Consider the following 20,019-nt stretch of genomic DNA (forward strand, 5'->3'; position numbering starts at 1 on the left):
TTTGGGATGTGGAAGGAAACTGGAGTACTTGAAGAAAACCCACGCAAGCACGGGGAGAATATGCATACTCCACACAGGAAGATCGACATGAGATCGAACCCACGACCCCAGAAATGTGTGGGCGACGCGCTAACCACTCGTCTGTGATTTTAATATCCTCCTGACTACCAGTAGTTCAAATTTGTCCACTGTAAACCTAAATATCTCCCACCCACTCCATCCAATCGCATTAACTTTTATGCTCTTAGAGGCCATTCAGAGTTTTCTACTAATACCAAATTTCTTTTGCAGTATTCTAATTACTTCACTTATATTGGGGAATTTCAAAATAAATGTGATTGGACAACTTTTTTTTCCCTGGTAGTCAGGGGGATATACATGAAATTCTTTTTCTGACTACCACAACATTTGCTTTTAATACTGTGCCTGACAGTTAAAGAGTTAACATAAAATTATATATGTTTATAAATAAATACAATTTGGACAAAAAAAGTCAATAAAAACGGGATTAAAATGCATAAAAACAGGAGTAACTCTTCTTATAACCACAAATCACTGATTCTATCATCGTCAATAGCAGTGAACATTAGTAGTTAAAAGAAAGTTGATTCCCTGAAATAATCCTAAACCTTTTTCCATTTCTGGTCCTGATTACTAGTGCTGCTCTTGGTACGCCGTTTTGTTGGTATTTTTGCGCTGGTCCAATTAAATTTCGCTTGTTACAGAATAAAGATCCAATAAACATCTTAACACGACCATATAAAGAGTTCAAATGAGTCTTTATGAGCATGATGTCAACTCTATGTGCTGACCAGAAAAAAAAAACTCTGAAGATTAGCTCGGCCATTTGTTGTTGTGTTGTGGGATCCCCACTAAGTTCACTTCCCTGACCCCTGAGGCTCCCCTTTTTTTCTCCCAAGTCTGGTACCCGTGAGAAGACCCCACTCCAGCCCCCCCTCGCTTTGAAAGGCCTCTCTCTCATTAGCATGCCTCCAGGGGCAGCTCTTACGTCGCTGCCAAGATCCTCGTGGCCCCGGTCATCCCTCGCCATCGGCCCTCGCCTGTCACTTTTATTTAACGAGTTGCTTTTAACATTATACCACTTTGTAGTCTTCGCTGTTTAACTGAAATATGAGATAGAAGATTACACAAGTAAGGCATCCCCCACACTCCTTTGACTAAACTCTTATGGGGTGGGAAATGCCCAACAACTTGACAGCTCAAAGTTGGGTTCCATGTAGTGCACCCCCTCCATCGGCAATTTCATATTGATATTCATAGAGTTGCTTTGGCTCCTGACAGATTTTCGGAGAGGACCATTTGGTTCTCATGACAAACGCTATCGTGTTAGATTAGATGAAATAACTTTATTCATCCCGTTTTTGGGAAATGTCATTGTCAAAGTAGCAAGAAATGAGAAGACAGACAGGAAAAGACATTTTAGACATAAATAAATAGTTAATAAATATGTTAATAAATACCTAAATAAATAAATATATAAATGAGTTAATAAATACATAAATAAATATATAAATGAATTAGTAAATAAATATATAAATATGTTAATAAATACACAAATAAATGAGTAAATAAATATATAAATACGTTAATAAATACACAAATAAATTAGTAAATAAATATATAAATACGTTAATAAATACATAAATAAATATATAAATAAATTAGTAAATAAATATATAAATACGTTAATAAATACATAAATAAATTAGTAAATAAATATATAAATACGTTAATAAATACATAAATAAATTAGTAAATAAATATATAAATACGTTAATAAATACATAAATAAATTGGTAAATAAATATATAAATAAATAAATTCTCGACCAAGAGTTTCTGTCAAGACCAGCATTTCAACTGTTAACTCTTTTGCTGCCATTAACTATGATAGACGAACCACAATTGTTCAACAAATGACCTGTTTTTACCTTGACCACTCAGTAATTTGCGCATTTTAACACTTAGAACTAGTTTTGCGGACTCAAGATGCCCCACCCAACTCCACTCAATAACTAGTTCCTTCGCCCCTCCTGCCAACCAAACGTGATTAATGCATGTAAGCGCAATACAATTGAAAATAGCAACACATATAATCAACGAACGCAGACAACCCAGTTCATTTCAATATCCAGTTTGCTTGTTTCTGGCAAAGGCTGTTTTTCAAAAAAGCTTTGTAAAACTTGGCAAATCTCATCCTGCAAAATTTTACTGAAGGAAGATAGAAGCTTTAACCTGTTGCATGTGGAGAAGTGATCAAGTGACTGGGTGCGTTACGTCCTGTAGTGTGTAGAAAGTAGATTAAGGAGAAAAAAAATCTATTGGGCTCTTGCCAAAACATATCTAGTAACCAGTCTTGGATCATCCAAAACAATCTTCCTATCACATTCCAACATTTGCAGATGGTAATCCTCCTTCATCGCGCACCCCAACGGCCGTGATCTTTCTCTTGTCACATTTAATAACAATGGGGCTCTCGCAGAATACGATCCATCAAACCTGTGGATGCATTGGAATCGCTCTTTTGCCACGGACCAGTGATTAATGAGGTGCATTTGTGCCGTAGGTGAAGATAAATGACTTGTCTTGCAAACAGATTGCTACAAGGTGCGTGCACAATAATGAGGAAAATATAACATTAACTCATTCATCTATATGGCAGGAATCACCGGGAGGGATGGATTTATTAGCGGTAGATAAACCAATAATGGAACGCAGCAGAATTTTTTTTTACATTGGTAATTCAATACTATAATAATATACCATACATACATCATAGTGATATTGTATAGCATTTAACTATAAACCAGAATCATTATTTCTCTAGTTTTAAGTGGGAAAAGAATTGACAAAAATATGTTTCTAATTATATAGTAGTAAAATAGCAACTCATTTTTCAATAAAATTGTTGTGTGAAATATTTGACTGACAAACCTCTACTTAAAATGAATATAAAATGCATGAAAGCTGCCAGCCAGTCTGATTATTTTTTTAAATTTTGTGATATTTGTATCACTTGCACAAAATATTATGATAGATTATTTGTTGACTGATCTAATGTGGTTTATCCCTTTCTATTAGTGAAATCCATGTTTACTTTGAAAAGGGACTATTAGAAACTATAGTTCAGTAATATACAGCCATAGCAAGAAGCCATCTGTCATATTAATATCTCTCTGACAGCGCATTCCCATTCATTATTTGAAGATTAATGTGTTTAATTGGTTTTTATTAAGAATGCTCTGCTCTGAATGGATGACTTGCAGTCAATGGCTATCATCAGTTAACTGCTGCTTCTTTCCGTTTTAGCAAAGTAAACACGGACGCCACTTTTGACAAATTTCCCCTGGCTCAGCTCGGCCTTGTCCTCGGAGGGGAAGCCATTAGAACCATTATGGCTCTTTTAATGCCCTCAACAAGAAGAGCCTGTGGAAAAAAGGACTCATAGATATGTTAGTGTTTTGGCAGCTTTGCTCCCCGAGTGGCAGCAAACAATAGTGAGCTGTAAACAGACATCTGTGAGCAATGAGGGATGCATGACAGATTACAATCCAGACTTTTTTTTATGGTGATGCGGGCCTTCAAGGGTGTTGTGTTTGCTGTACTTGGGTTATAAATCATCAGTAATAGAGTACACACATTTAAATACAAAGTGATATTGGAACTTGGGCTAAATGTCAGAAAACACTGGCAACTTTAATATTACAGTGGTACCTCGACATACGATCTTAATCCGTTCCGGGACTGAGCTCGTATGTCGAACTTCTCATAACTCGAGCGAACGTTTCCCATTGAAATGAACTAAAAACAAATTAATTCGTTCCAACCCTCTGAAAAAACACCAAAAACAGGATATTGGATTGGAAAAAATGTTTTATTTCTTCTAATTCGCCATCTATTAACAAAGTAACACATAACTAGTGGTTTAATAGTAATGAAATGTGTTTAATCTAACTAAAATTGGGCAGATTTCGCCGACGGGAGAAATGGGCTGTTTGCTGTTGTATTCCCTTCAAAATATTCTGAAAATTATGCACACAAATGTCCTCACAATAGGATAACGCACGACCACTTGCCAACGAGAAGTAGCGTTGAATGAGCGATCGCGGGAGCTAGCAGGCTAAGGAAGGAATAACAGCCTACCCACGTATTGGTTGTGGGTAATGAAGTTTTATTCTGAGAAAGGGTCCCATTGGCTCTGGGTGTTGTGTGCACGAGTATACTTCATTACCCAGAAAGCCCTCTTTTTGCCTACGCATGCGCGTTTTCTGGTCGATGTGTAGGAGAAACTCGTCTGAATAAATCGTTCAGTGCTCGTAGATATCTGTTATACACGAAAGAGATGCGGCAAAAAAAGACAGTGCGCTACAATGATAAACAGCCTCTCATGTCATGGCCACCTGGCTTGGTCGCATCTCGAAATTTTGATCGTATCTAGGGCGAATTATTCGATCGAAATTTTCATCGTATCTCGAGCATCTCGTACTTAGAGCTGCTCGTATGTTGTTTTCTTTGTGATATGTATTTAGTTTTATAAGTTGTTATTGCAGCTTGAAGTGCTTTGCAGAGGAATGAAAAATATAAAACAATGTTTAAGTAATTTCGCTACATGCTACTATCAACAATGTTCATGATTTATTCACACTGTAGATAGACTGCATTCTTGCTATGTTTGGTCAATTAACTAATTCACTGCAATTAAGAGTGATCAACATCAAATCCATTTGAACTGGCATGACTGGCTTTGAGTGATCATGTTTCACTGGCATTGACTGCAAAAATAGTTTGTCCCTTTTTAATTTATTGGCTACCAATGGCGAGCAATTGCCATCCTTTTCCAAAAGATTACCACAAAATTCTTTGGCATTGTTCATCATGGTACAATACATGGAAAATTGGCAAAAACTGCAAAACAAAGATGAACACAACAATTTGGGTTTCAAGTGGCGAACGACGTCAAATTTTCCATTTTTACAAGACACTGAGTGGTTTAACAACACTGGAAAAAGCGTTTATCTTGCCTTTTAATTCATGCACGATGTTTGATCCAATTTAAGTGGGAGGCTGGCATCTATCGAATGGTCGCTGCATGCCCTCCCAGTCAAAATAAATTGGATTTTTATCGCCGTCAAATGATTGCTGTTCAGCAAAATTAATCCCCCCAGATGTACGGTAGGCTATAAACAAAAAAATGTTACACTCATGACATAAGTGCTAATGAAAACGGATGGCTGGATCGCGTTATATTGCTGTATTTACTCTTCCCAGCTGTTGGAAATTTCAGCTTTGCGGTGATGACAGGCCACGGTCATGTTATGGCCCTTGGTGATGGATGGATGCATGTAGATGAGGGGTGGTTACGGGGGTCCAGCTGCAAGATTGTTAGCACGTAATGTCTCAGCGTTGACATATAAAGCGAAAAATACCCTTCTGCGCCATCCTTCATACCCCGGGAAACACTATTTGTGTAGTATGAAGTGGTTTGGAAGTACTCGAGCGCAGCAGTTGGCCGGAATAAGCCTCGCCGTGGTTCCGAGTGGAGCTTTGAAAGAACTGGACGCGATGGAGACTCACACACAGTCGTGCCTTTGTTTGCCAACATCTTGGCTTCCATCTCTGTCTGTTTTTTTTTTCATCGTGTCTCTCACACAATAACACACACAAGTATCTCTCCTTGTGATGCCAGCGTGACAAATGGAAGCTCAACACAAACAAGTTGTCTGCGTGCCTTCCCCTTTTCTTTCTTTTCATCCTGGCGACGCCTTCACGAGTCTAACCCAAGCAGCGAGCGTTGTGCGTCGGCGAGATCAGAACCATGTGAGAGTCATCAAAGGCAACGTGATTTTCATTAACAGCCAGCTGGATTTGTTTTGCTGTCAAGCTCGATAAACCATATAAATATATTATTAATAAAACATCATTAATAAATACATGTTAGCGCCAAGCAATGAATTAATAGGTAAAATACCCATCATGTCAGTAGAACCCTTTTTTTTAATTTTAGTAAATCTCAGTCAAATCTATGACCCAACAATGAGAAACCTAAAAAGTTAAGAATGAGAAAGACAGGCAGCTTGAGCTTACATTTGTCCGTGCTCAGGGGGATGCCTGTGCCGTTTCGTAAATTTTTTTCCAGACATACATTGGGTTATGTATTATTAAATTGTATACTTGTCAAATCCGCACAGCTGCATAAGCCATCTGCTGTATAGATTTGACTCTTGGGCAAAGAACGGTATTTGTGTAGGACTGCTTGTAAATGTGCGTTCTTTCAGATGTTCAATCTTGAGAAGACCGTTTAGTGTGGTGTACGTGTCTGGCCTAGATGATGTCTTAAGCACATGGTAATCTGTTGCTGTTGTGTCATAAAAAAGGGATCACATAATTAATTTTTAATTTTGTTTTAATGCCATTGATGATGCTAGACGTCCAATGCATTAGAACTGGTGGGGTTCCAATGAATTGGATGTCTATCACTGTTAATGGAAAGGAATAAGTTATAAAAGGTACTTTCAGCAATAATACTCTAAAACAGGGGTGTCAGACTCGGTTGGTTCGCGGGCCGCGTTAACGTCAACTCGATTTCATGTGGGCTTGGACCATATTAGATATAATATTTAGATTTTTTAAAAATAAATGAATTAAAAGAACTGGATTAAAAGCCCTGAATATTCAGTTTTTTATAGATCTAAAACAATGTTTATTTTAGCTTTTTTTAAATATATTTTTAGATTTTACAAAATGATTTTTGAACTAAAAACACAGAAAAAAAATGATTAAAAAATTTGAATTATTGATTTAAAAGGGGGAAATCAGGAAATTTAATATAAATCTATATTCTTCATTTTAATTTGATCCTAAAACAGAAAGTCGGCACTCATGATTTACTTTCCCGGGCCACACAAAATGATGTGGCGGGCCAGATTTGGCCCCAGGGCCGCCACTTTGACACGTGCTCTAGAAGACCAGCATCATTGGCTGATAAGATAAACTGGACTCATCAAACTTCTCTGCTTCTTATGAAGAGATTTACACTATTGTTCCTGCACATAATTATTCTGACGATTAATGTTATTACTATTTATTGTTTTCTATGCGGTTCAAACTGTTTTTATTACTATATTTGTCTTTATTTTGTCTAATTTCTGGTGCTAAATGGAAATAAATATTCTATTCTATGCGCCTTATTACCTGCTATTCATAGTTAGTCATGTTTACATGCAGCCAATATCTGGAATAAGAATGTTGGAAATGGTTAAAAAACTGGATTACTGCCAAAACTGTAATGGGAAGAGGTTAGGGTTGGGTCCATGAAAATGTGGTCACTGATATTCATTTTAAAAAAAAGTTCTTCAGTTGTGGTTGTTCCTCTTTGCAATCTACCAGTAAATACCAACCTTATAAAAAGTTGATATTTAATACAGTGCCCGTAGATCTTGATGTCTAATCCTCATGCCCCTTCAGTTTTGAGAGTAAGATGGGTTACCGCCCATATATTATAAGTCAGCCCTGTGTCATCCCGATTGATGCTGCACTTCCTCTTTTAAAAGGACTCTAATCACTTTGCAGCTGGACTTCATATCCTGTCTGGAGCCGTAGCACCTTTTTTTCATTTTAGATGTTCCCATTAGAAACATGCAAAGTGTGGTGAGGAAATGTAGCCAAGGTGGGCTGTTGCTCATGGCAACAGCCCAGGAAATTGCATCAGGATGTAATATGTATGTACTCATTCTTTGCAAATGTAAACTGAAAATATGTATAGATAATGCTGTTGTCACGAAACTATTATTTTATATTTATACAAAAAATATATATACTAAAAAAACACTACAATTTCTGCTATCTGCTATGACACAGCTTCTCTATTGCTGGTTATTAATTCTTACAAACAAAAAACTAACTTGGATCCCCCCAAATCAACAGGAAATTATCCATTAACACCCTAAAAAACAACTATAAATGTAATCCGAAATAGAAAGCTAGGAACACAGAAATGGATCCAAATCAGCAGAATGTAACCAATGAATTTAAAGTGACCACAAGATGCTATAAAATCAATAGGAAATGATCCCAATTGTACAAGAAGTGACACAAGGATTTCCCCAAAATGTACCAGAAATGACTCCAAGACAACACAATCCTCAAATTGACAAAGGAAGTAACCTAATTTACTCATTTTCTGCCATTGACAACGATAGACATCGAATTCAATCAAACCAGGAGACCTGAATCTGAATTTTCATCTTTAAATTGACTGGCGTCCAGTCTAGGGTGTAGTCTGCCTTTTGCCCGAAGAGAGCTGAGTTAGTTTCCAGCAACCCCAGCAACCTTTTCGAGGATGGGCAGTGTGGGAGATGAATGAATGTGTTACGATCGCGCCGAGATGTCGTGGCGCGATCGGAGGGATTTTGGACCCAGTAGCGGGGAAGCAGGAGGGGATGAGGCGAATTGTGCTCATGATAATAACTTTAATGACTCAAGAAGCCTTACAAAATAACAAGGACTTGTACATCCGAAAACGAAACAAAACTAGAGCATGGAGAACAGTACCTTTGCAGCGATGTATGCAGTATCATGCAGTACGATCCGACCATGAATACCAATTCAGTCGTGTTTAAATACACACATCCATGAATCACTCGCAGCTGCTTGAACATGACGGCAAGGCAGGAGGGACAAACGAGCTGCTCCTGACAGAATGAATGAAAAATGCAAAAATATCCCTCATTAAATTACTATTATGTGTAATGAAAGATCAAATTTACCCATGGTGACATGTGGTAGTGCATGAACAGATCCGTATCCAGATACATTTCACTTTTGACAACCCTAACCAGTGATGTTACTTACACAATTTTAACATTCTTAAGAAGTACCCTGGAATTGGTTGTCGTTTTTCTCCCCCCAAAAACTCCTCTACCTTGACCAAAGAAATGAAATGTTTACCCCCTGCCAGTACATCCTGTCAAGTAGTTTGCTCCAGTAAAACAGAAAGGCCCTGGGACGCATTGTCCCACGTCTCTACAGACCTCCGAGACGCCTCCGATTCCCAGCTTGGAACAAATGTTTGAGTATCACCCCGAACTACACAAACAGTTCGCATGAGCGGTCGCCTTGAAAGCCCAGTGCTTGTATATGGGCTTTAACATGAGTTTCCAGCCATCAAAGCGCAAGAATTGTGAGAATACAATCTGAAATAAATCGTAGGAGGAGGAAGGAAAACAAGGCTGAAATTGTGGTCAGAAGATGCAAATGTTGACATAGAAATGATGTCATCATTGAGCACCACAGCATCGCGTCACACACTTGCAGGAGATGAAAAACACATCGCGGTTGCTTGCTTCGCATACGATTGTGGTTTTGTCCAATCTATTTGAACAGGGAGAACTGGCAGGGATTGCTGCTAGCCCTCTAAGTTCAATTTGATTGGATGTCTAACATTGTCAATTGCACTGAAGTTTTCTATATACTGTTTCCATGTTAACACAACCAGGTTAAGTTTTAGTAAGGATTGATAAACTGTGGCAATCATTTTGTTGTGGTAAATCTGTTAAAAAAATTGACACCGCCAATAGGTTTGTTCGTCTTTGTTTTTAAGATGACTGAAGAATGAAAGAGGGATTATTATCAAAGTTGCAGCATGTGTTTGTCATATGAAACGGAACAGATGATTCAATTTGGGAGTAATGGGGTCAAAGGTCAGAGAGGTCAGAGAAGAAATTTCTGTCACAGGTCTACTTTCCCATGGTGCTCCTCTAGTTAAATTCAATTGTTTAACCTTATTTTCTATGCAAGCTGATTGTTGGTGCACTTTATTTCAATATTTATTTTGGGCAACGCATGAATAATTTTAATATTTTTTTGTCATTAATATTAATGTCCTCATTCAAATAGTCAGAAATTATTCATAAATAAAATGGTAAGAAAACAAAAAAATACAATACTAACTTGTTTGAACCATATTAAATATGAATAAATCCAAAATTATTTGATAAATATGAGACATTGATAAGAAAATAGCCAAATAAAAGCCTCACACACAAGTCATTAATTAATTTTCCCTATCACGTATCCTCACAAGGGTCGTGGGGGTGCTGAAGCCTACAGACAGCAGGCGGGGGACACCTTGAATTGGTCGCCAGGCAATCGCAAACAATTTTATAGTTAAACAGCAACAATTATTTTCATATTCTAATACCCATTTTATAGGAATTATTCCAAAAGTGCCATGATGTGTTGCAATTGGGAATAGATACATACGTAAATCTAATACTACACGCAATAAAATTGCATAAATTGCAGCAAATTGGGGTAAACAATAAAAAAACAAACAGAATAATAAAATAAACATCATAAAATTTTACCATGCTCTTTATTACTGCTGTAAATCATCTCAGTGTTCAGTTGGTCTGTCTCATACTGTAGAATGTTTGGGTGATGAGGTAAAAGTTTGCAGAGGTCAGAGAAGGAATTTTGCAAAAATGAATGCCTATTTATCTTCAATTTGCTGAGTAGGTGATGAGAAGAGATGGGGTCAAAGGTCAAAAAGATGATGATGCCGCTTTGAATTTCGCTGCTTAGGCAGAGGTCGGTTCTCTTAGCTCAGATAAATTTCACTGTCACAGTAGCAAAAGGGTGAGAATACAGACACAGGAAAATACATTTTAGACCTAAATAAATAGGTAATAAATAAGTAAGTAAATAAATAAAAAAACTAAAAATATAATAAAAAAAGAAAAAATATAATAAATAAATAAACAAACAAAAATACATAAATAAATTGATGATGATTATTAAATTAAAAAATATAATAAATAAATAAACTAACAAAAATACACAAATACATAGATTATTATTATTATTATAATAAGTAAATAGATTGATTCACTTTCATTTTTTTTACATAATAAACTAACAGGTGCCCACAAGTTGTCCATGTCATTATTATTCTTACTTTATTTCCCTTGAGGATCCCTTGATATTTGATCTTTGTCATGTGCGCCACTTTGTTGCATCTGTGTTTCCTGTTTAGCTCTAGAAATCAAGTTGTTTATGTCGTCGTCTAATATTTACAATGACTCGTACTTCTGTACACAGGCTCACCTGTGTTTAAATTATAAACGGTACCTTTCAATTACTTTGTTTGTGTGTTGCATCAGGTTGCTTCGAGTGCTGCATCAAATGTTTAGGCGGCGTGCCGTACGCGTCTCTAGTGGCGACCATCTTGTGCTTCTCCGGCGTGGCCCTCTTCTGCGGTTGCGGTCACGTGGCGCTCACCGGCACCGTTGGCATCTTGGAAAGTCACTTCTCCAAGGTCGCCAGCGATCACGCTATGCTCACTGATGTGTAAGTGGAAGAACCTGGTTACCATTTCAACAAAGTAAACATTGGGTTGTTATCATCTAAAAAAAACCTGATTGCTTCTGAGTAAATTATAGTTAATATTAGTGCCGTCACTACTGCCACTTTATGAGTGGAAATTATCAACTAGTTTGACCTTCTTGTATGGAGTTGCATGTTCTCCCAGTGGCTCTGTGGGTTTTCTGGTTTTTCCAAAAAACATGCATGGGAGGCTGGTTAAACACTATAAATTCTTTTTAGGTATGAGTGTGTGCGCGAATGGTTATTTGAATAGTTGTGTCCTGTGATTGGCTGGTGTGTCGCAAGCCTACTTGGCTGGGATAGGCTCCAGCACCCCCATGAACATTGTGAGGATAAGCGGAACAGAAAATGAATGAATGAAAAAGCTCCAATTTTATATACTCTTAACCGGTTTTGAGGATATAATTGGGTGATATATGATTATAAATTAAACAGTAATATTAACTTTCATAAATATTATTATTATTATATTATTATTAACATGCTACATTCCTGATGAACAAACTCTCACTTTGAAATACTGTTACTTTTTAGCGATTTATCAGTTTTCTTTCTAAAGTCATTAACTGTAATCAAAACTGATTTCCAAAATCTTGGTGTCCATATTTCAAGCCCGTAATATCACGTAATATTCAAACAGACAGGAAAGATCAAACGTTTATCGCCATTAATAAAAGTGCATTAGTTAAAATATATGCTACCTATTTTAAAAATGTCTTTAGAGCAGTGTTACTTCATGCGGAAACCAAAAAAATAGGCTTTCACCAAATTATTCCCTTTAGGGCACATTAATCCAAAGAATCTTGCCAAGATGATGAATTATATTAATGCATCTTATTGAACTCCCGATTGGTTAATGAATTGATTAACAAGTGCGTGTCTATATTTCAATCCACAACCTGAAAAGTGCAATGTTCCTCAGATGGAATCCAAGAGTCCAAACGTATAAAAAGAAACTTGTTGAATGACTTCATTCTGTCTATTTTTAGTGTTTTCCAAATGTTGGAGATAGAGCAGTCCAAATATGGACCTGGTTACAAAGCGTCTATTAGCCTGGGTAATAAAAGAAGAATGACAGGCACTGAGCATGTTTGGATTGCGAAGGCTGTGTTGATTGGGAAAAGTTCAACCGTCTCCTCCAGAGACAAATCGTCAGCGTGGCGAGTGAGCAGTTCGTTTCTGTCACTTTCAGAATCCAGTTAATGCAGTACGTCATCTACGGCATCGCTTCATTCTTCTTCCTCTACGGAATCATCTTGTTGGCGGAGGGATTTTACACCACCAGTGCCGTCAAAGAGCTTCACAGCGAGTTCAAGACCACTATCTGTGGACGATGCATCAGCGGAATGGTACATTTGGGAGAGGCTTGTAGTGTCGGAAGATCGGTCAAACACTCCTCGTAGTTGATTACAGATTTCTGATGTTGGGCGTCTGTGATTCTTCAGTTTGTTTTCCTGACCTACATCCTGGGAGTGGCCTGGCTGGGCGTCTTTGGCTTCTCGGCAGTGCCCGTTTTCCTCTTTTACAACATGTGGTCCACCTGCGCCACCTTGAAGTCACCCGTGTCCAACCTTACAGACATCGACTCCATCTGCGTGGACGTTCGTCAATACGGTAAGATGGCACACGCGAATAAATATTTCCATTTTTTTAATAAAAAATGTGTATTTTCAGGAATCATCCCATGGAGTGCTACACCGGGGAAGGCGTGTGGATCCACGCTGGGTGACATCTGCAACACCAGCGAGGTGAGACCAAAGATCAGGATTAACTGCAGTTCACACCGACTGTGTCAATTTAGTACATTTTTGTAATCAGATTACAGTGGTACCTCGACATACGAGTGCCCCGACATACGAGCAATTTGAGATACGAGTAAAAGTTTGAGCAGATATTTATCTTGAGATACGAGACAAATTTTGATATACGAGCAGAGAGCGGACGCGAGAGGCTGCTCATAAGAACATCACGGACAGTCTCTCTCCCCGCAACTCCCTCGTGTAATGTCTCTGGTCGCAACTCCCTCTTTGTAATGTCTCTGCGAGCACTGGGCGGAGCGTTGCATTTTTCAGTTTTATTTTTTCCCGTTAGTCAGTGCGATTGGCGTATATACTACTTCTCGTTGGCAAGTGGTCGTGCGTTATCCTGTTGTGAGGACATTTGTGTGCATCATTTTTGGAATATTTTGAAGGGAATACAAAAGCAAACATCTAGGTTGCATCTGAAAGTCAGGGTGGAGGCGGGGCAAATAGAGCCAACCCGGCCGGGAGAAGAAAGGTATGAAAATTTAAAACAAAATTAGAATTAAGTTTAGTGTAAGGTTAGATTAAATTTATTTTTGAGTGTGTTTACATCGTAATCCAAGTTCATTTAAATTTGTTTGTTATGTTACGAGCGCGTTGCCGTGCAAAATGTCCTTAATTGATTTCTTTGTCGGATAACATGAAATTGCAAAACGATTAACAACAAACATCCTCTTCCACCAGATTACCTCAAAATATTGTGGCCTTGTTCATTATTGTAAAATAGATGGAAAAGTGTCAATCGCGTAAACAAACAAGAAAGCAGCAATTTGGATCTGCCATTGATGGTGATAGCCGTCCAAACCAATTTGACTTGTAGGGGCTGGAAAATAATTGCATTAGTGAATTCCTTAGTGATGTGCTAAGCAGTTTACTGTACTTATTTATTTTTTGTATTTTTTCAGTTCTACCTGTCATATCATTTGTATATTGTGGCCTGTGCTGGAGCTGGAGCTACTGTGATCGCTCTGGTAAGACATTTGCAATTTATACAATGGTTCCTCTTCATTCTACTTTGGAAATCCATCAAACATGTTCTCGTGAGAACTTAGTAGGAAATTGTGCAAAAGTAGCATAAATTTGTCTGAAATTTAACAATACGGGTTTCATGAAAATATGATCCAAACAACAGGAATTTAACTGGACTAATTTCTTTGTTTTAAAAAGAAAAGTCTTTTCATACATTCAGTTAAAACTTATTTATTAAAGATAATGCTGGCAGTAATTATGTGTAAAATGTAATTAAAAAAAACTTGTGACCGTAAACAATGTCAAAACCAGGACCGCTGTAAATTGAATGAAGCTTTTTAAAATTTTAATCATATTCTAGGGCAGGGTTGTCAGACTCGGGTTGGTTCGCGGGCCGGTTTAACGTCAACTTGATTTCACGTGGGCCGGACCATTTTAGATATAATATTTAGATTTTTTATATATAAATAGATTAAAAGAACTGGATTACAAGCCCTGAATATTCAGTTTTTTTATAGATCTAAAACAATGTTTATTTTAGCTTTTTTTATATATATTTTTAGATTGAATAAAATGATTTTTGAACTAAAAACACAGAAAAAAATCATTAAAAAATTACAATTATTGATTTAAAAGGGGGAAAATCTGGACATTTAACATACATCTATACTTTTCATTTTAATTTGATCCTAAAACAGAAAGTCACACATGATTTACTTTCCTGGGCCACACAAAATGATGCGGCGGGCCAGATTTGGCCCCCGGGCCGCCACTTTGACACGTGTTCTAGGGGGAAAAGAAAAATAGGGAAAAATAACCTATTCAAAAATTACTAGAAATTCCACACTATGGCACTCACCTGAGTGTAAGACATACCACACAAATAGAAGAAAATAATACAAAAACATAGAGGAAATCATAAAAAATAACAAATAACCCCAATCACTAATTAAGCCCCAGGGTGGGAATTTTACTTTATGTCTATCATTAAATTCATTATAACATAGTGCAGTTTAAACATGAACACTGTACTTTACAATCTACTGTAGGAATTTGACAGAGTGCTTGGTTTAAATGAAAATATACTGAACTCCAAAGTTAATGATTAAAAAAAAAGTTATAAAAAATTAAGCTGATTCCTCGTTTACTAAATGGTACTGGACTTAAATGACTAAAACTACTTTTTGTATGTAATTCGACTAAATTCTCAAGAGGACATAGTCAACAGAACATCTTGAATGGTTCAAAAGGGTGCACCTCACACCCAAAAAATAGACTTGTCATCTATTTGTCCAGTTGCGAGTTGAATTTTTCTTTTTTAAACTAAACATTCCGAGTGCGGGGCATGTTCTCTCACCACCTTCTCTTGTTCTCTTTCACCAGCTGATCTACATGATGGCTACCACTTATAACTTTGCCGTTTTGAAGTTTAAGAGTCGAGAAGACTGCTGCACTAAGTTTTAACCTCGTTTTTTGGGGGGGAGGCTGATGTTGTTTTTAACAGCGCGGCGCAGCGCAAATCAACTAAAAACAATAGACAGGAATTCTAGTGTAAATAGCTGACTGTGCGCTTTCTCTAGCCAGGACGCCTAATGACACTTGTCCTTTCAGAATGGAGTTTGTAGATGACTAGTATGGCCCACTCACTTATAGAAGACCACAAACAGTATTATTTATATTCTTTAATTCCTATCCACAAAGAGAAAACATTATTTAGTCGTCAGTATTCACTCTGCTCCAATGCATTGATAATAGATTGGAGATTTCATGTGGGAGGGACCTTAAAGTGGTCCTTTTTTTATCATATGACCACTTGTGTAATTTTCATTGACCGCATTAGGAAAAGGCAAATATCTGATTTGAAACCCCCTTTTCATATTAGGGCCACACTGAAAAGTAAAGGTTTTATGAAAGTTATGGTATTATGAGAAAAAGGCATATAGTTTGACAGAAAGTTTTTTTTTGTTATTTTTTTTGTACAAAAAGCGAGGCCTTACATAATTACAAGCCGTAATTCTAACAAGTCAATGTGAAAATGTGCCAAAACATTGACGTGTTAGAACTTTTTGCCAATAAATTCTGCTCTTTATTTTTGTAAACATTGATTGTTTAATTACAACTTTGTCCTTGTACAATATTTTCTTTAAGGAATATCATTTTTTCTCTCTCGTCATAGTCCAGCTTTAGCTTCAGATTTAGTTATCATCTGACTTTTTTTTAACTTGTTCTCATTATTCTTAAAATGATTTGATTCCTGTAAATTGTTCTTTATATTTTCTCCAGAATTGTTCCTTAAAGTTCTAATTTTGTTCCTAAAAAATTGTAAATAATTTCACATTTTAGTCTTTGAACATTCCAACTTTTCCGTTTTTTTTTCAGCGTGGCCCTAAAACCTCCTTTTAAACATTTTTCAGTAATTAGATTAAATGTATTTTTTTCTACATAAGAGCAGATGCTGGTTTTGCTTCAACTATAGTCCATTTTTTGTCTTTTATTCCTTTCCAAGTGCCATTAAGAGCCATTTTTTTATCTTAACATTTGAGCCTGCATGCAAGTCTGTTCATAGTCACTTACATTTTCCATATATTTAATTACATTTTTTCTTTGAAAACTGTAGCCTTTACATTCTATATAAAATAAAGTTTTGTTAAAAAAGACAAATCTTACCTTGTTTATTTCTGTAAAACTCACTATCAACAGGTGTTGGATTTACCCAAAATTTGATTTAAATGCGCATACGCTCTGCACTAACCTCCAAAAGCTTACAATTTCTGGCTCTCTTTTCTACTCACCCAAATGCTCTTCAGGTGTCATTTCTTTAGTGTTTAAATAATTAACATGAAACGCCAGCTTAAAATGAAAGACTCTTGTAATGTCAGACCATTTCAGAACTTTACTTGGATAATAAGAAGGCAATTGTGCACACCTAAGACATTATTCTGACAAAATGATTACACATTTAAAAAGTGCTCATCAAAAGCTTTCATTTGAGATATAACACGATATACTTTGCCGTTAATCAATTTTTTTCGGATTACGTAAAATTTCAAAATTATGGAAAACACTAATGCCAGATTAGTACAAAAACTGGAGGCCCATGTTGAACATGGTTAGATGCACAAAAAATGGGCATTTTGGTTTAAAATGGCATGTAAATACAATCGTCAAAAAATGTACAAAATGAACAAGGTTTAGAAATGGTTTGACATCTCAAAGAAAAGGGTCTGTCTTCTCTTTTGACTCATTGGCTGCTATTGAAAACAATAGATGTTTGATGATGGCTGCCATGTCCGCAGTTCAAATAAATAGAACGTCTATTGCTATTAATGGCAAGCAATGAGTTCAAGTCGTGTTTTTTCTTGACGTAGCATAGTTCGTAACTCCTATCTTTTGCTTTGCTGCTTTCCCTTGGACTTGCTCACCCCCCACCCCCCACCTCACCCTTCTCTTCCAGATCCACTTCCTCATGATTCTGTCGGCAAACTGGGCCTACCTTAAGGATGCCAGTCAAATGCATGCCTACCAAGACATCAAAATGAAAGAGGAGCAGGAGCTACAGGACATCACGTCACGCTCCAAGGAATGCCTTCATTCCTACACATAAGGGCATCTCACACACAAATACACATGCCCATACATTCATGCTAAAGGGCACATTCAAAAACCACAATAACCACTTATGCTTTACTAACATTAACTAACACTGCAGCTTCTGCACTCATGATGCTTTTGCTTTTCTTTTTTCTTTAACATGATTTGTTGTTTCATTTTCTATGTCATTTTTTACCTTCTTTTCACATGGTGATGCTTAAAACTTGATTGTTAATCAGAGCCATAGTGTGCGTGTAACAGAGCAGCATTGAATTATCCATCGATCCATGATACGCACACAAACTGTGGCTTCACTTGTAAAGGTTTGAAAAGTAGAATACATGCATGTAGATAGTTATATGTGCTCTTGTGTGCAAATATTAACTTCATGGCCTATATTAACTCTACCTCAGGGGTCTGCTAAAAAGCATGTACTGTACAACCACCTGTGGACTTTGGGAAGCGCAGTAAAGCCAGAATGTTAGGTATACCTGAAAAAAAAGTTGCATTGTGTGATTAATTTAGTAGTTGAAAATGGAAAATTCAAGATTTAATACACAGTATTTTTAAATTAATGATATAGATCAAGGGTGTGAGGTTGGTTCGCGGGCCGCTTTAACGTCAACTTGATTTCACATGGGCCGGACCATTTTAGATATAATATTTAGATTTTTTTAAATAAATGGATTAAAAGAACTGGATTAAAATCCCTGAATATACAGTTTTTTATAGATCTAAAACAATGTATTTATTTTAGCTTTTTTTATATTTTACAAAATTAGTTTTGAACTAAAAACAGAAAAAAATGGATTAAAAAATTACAATTATTGATTTAAAAGGGGGAAAATCAGGAAATTTAATATACATCTATACTCTTCATTTTAATTTGATCCTAAAACAGACAGTCGGCACTCATGATTTACTTTCCCGGGCCACACAAAATGATGCGGCGGGCCAGATTTGGCCCCCGGGCCGCCACCTTGATACATGTGATATAGATTAACACAGCTAACCAAACTCCAAAACGTACCAATTCTATAATTTTTTTATGGGGTTAAAACAGTTTTTGATCTTTGTTTTCATTCATTAACACCGGTTTTATGCAAATACATATTTGTATATTATAAAATTCGCTTATTGGCTTTTTTTAACTGAACAGCTGCAATAAATCATTGGACACTTAATAGGCTTCTAAAAATATACATACATAAAAAATCTAATTTCAACTTTTTACTGAATCTTTATCAGTTTTTCATTCACTTTTCTTTGATATTCCAACATTTTGAAATACACTATTTATGGAAAACAGTCCAAATGTAAAAATGTAGCTAGCCTATTACTGTTTGGATTCTAAAAGGGCTTCAAATTCACACTTTGGTGAATGTTTTAGTTTCACAAGGATAAATACTTCATTACTTATGGACTGAATTTGGCAGGTGTACCCAATATTGTGGACAGTTTCATCACATTCTACATTACAGCATGCAAATGTTTGCCATAACATTAGATTGCTAATTACGATCGACAGTCAAGAATTTTTACAAAGTATTTGAGCCCTAATGTTAGCTATTTTAGTTAAATGACTAGTAGTAAGTTACAGTGTTATCAAACCTGAAGTGTTCTTTGGCACCAATGGAACAAGTGTGAAGGTGTGACCTGTGTATAATTCTCTTTCTTTTTTTAAACACTTTTTTTCATCGTTTTTCTATAACTACCTTGGAATTTGATGTTACAAATACTGTTGTGTATTTTATTTTAATCATATTAGCTGCTGCAAAAACAGTGTTATTTTTTAGCATGAAGAATTAATGCAGATTGGATACAAGGTCACATTGATTTTGTAAAGTAGGAAATGTTCGCCTCTTCTTGTTTTCAGTACAAATGATTCACACAGTAATCTAGATCAAGGTTATCCAAACTGCGGCCCACTGTCCAGTTTTAATGCCTCGTAGCTCATGATGAAAATATAATTGAATACGTAGTCTACATAGAAGCTGAAATTTAGCCTGCGTTCTGTTGCATTTCTCAGCTTGAACACCAGATAGAGGTAGTCAATTAAATTGTGCCTCTAGTTTACAATCAATGTAAGGAACTAGAATTTCAGTATTTTATTTTTACATAAATAAACTTGTATAAAAATAATTCAGTGTGATGAACTGAGCTATATTGGTTGTGATTCTGTGAAATTTTTGCGGCCACCTGTCTTTTTTTTCTGACATTCTTTTCAGTAGTGCCGTCAAGCAATTATTTTTTTT

The 20,019-nt window shown here is 36.4% G+C and overlaps 1 protein-coding gene across 2 annotated transcripts in view; it reads left to right on the forward strand.

Annotated features, from left to right (window-relative positions):
• gpm6bb (glycoprotein M6Bb) overlaps positions 1-19,916 on the forward strand; it is a 36,105-nt gene extending 16,189 nt beyond the window's left edge. The window contains exons 2-7 of one of the 2 annotated variants that reach the window (XM_077617909.1): positions 11,180-11,366; positions 12,595-12,751; positions 12,848-13,016; positions 13,077-13,150; positions 14,110-14,175; positions 17,628-19,916. In XM_077617909.1, the coding sequence (XP_077474035.1) occupies positions 11,180-11,366; positions 12,595-12,751; positions 12,848-13,016; positions 13,077-13,150; positions 14,110-14,175; positions 17,628-17,777 (803 nt within the window). In that variant the 3' untranslated portion in view covers positions 17,778-19,916. Of the gene's footprint in view, positions 1-11,179; positions 11,367-12,594; positions 12,752-12,847; positions 13,017-13,076; positions 13,151-14,109; positions 14,176-15,556; positions 16,835-17,627 lie in introns of those variants that run through there. The other variant, XM_077617910.1, reaches the window with a different exon arrangement.
• Positions 19,917-20,019: the final 103 nt, after the last annotated feature.

Source organism: Stigmatopora argus, chromosome 13 (genome assembly GCF_051989625.1).
Source record: "Stigmatopora argus isolate UIUO_Sarg chromosome 13, RoL_Sarg_1.0, whole genome shotgun sequence".
In the NCBI taxonomy this organism is placed as follows: Eukaryota; Metazoa; Chordata; class Actinopteri; order Syngnathiformes; family Syngnathidae; genus Stigmatopora; species Stigmatopora argus.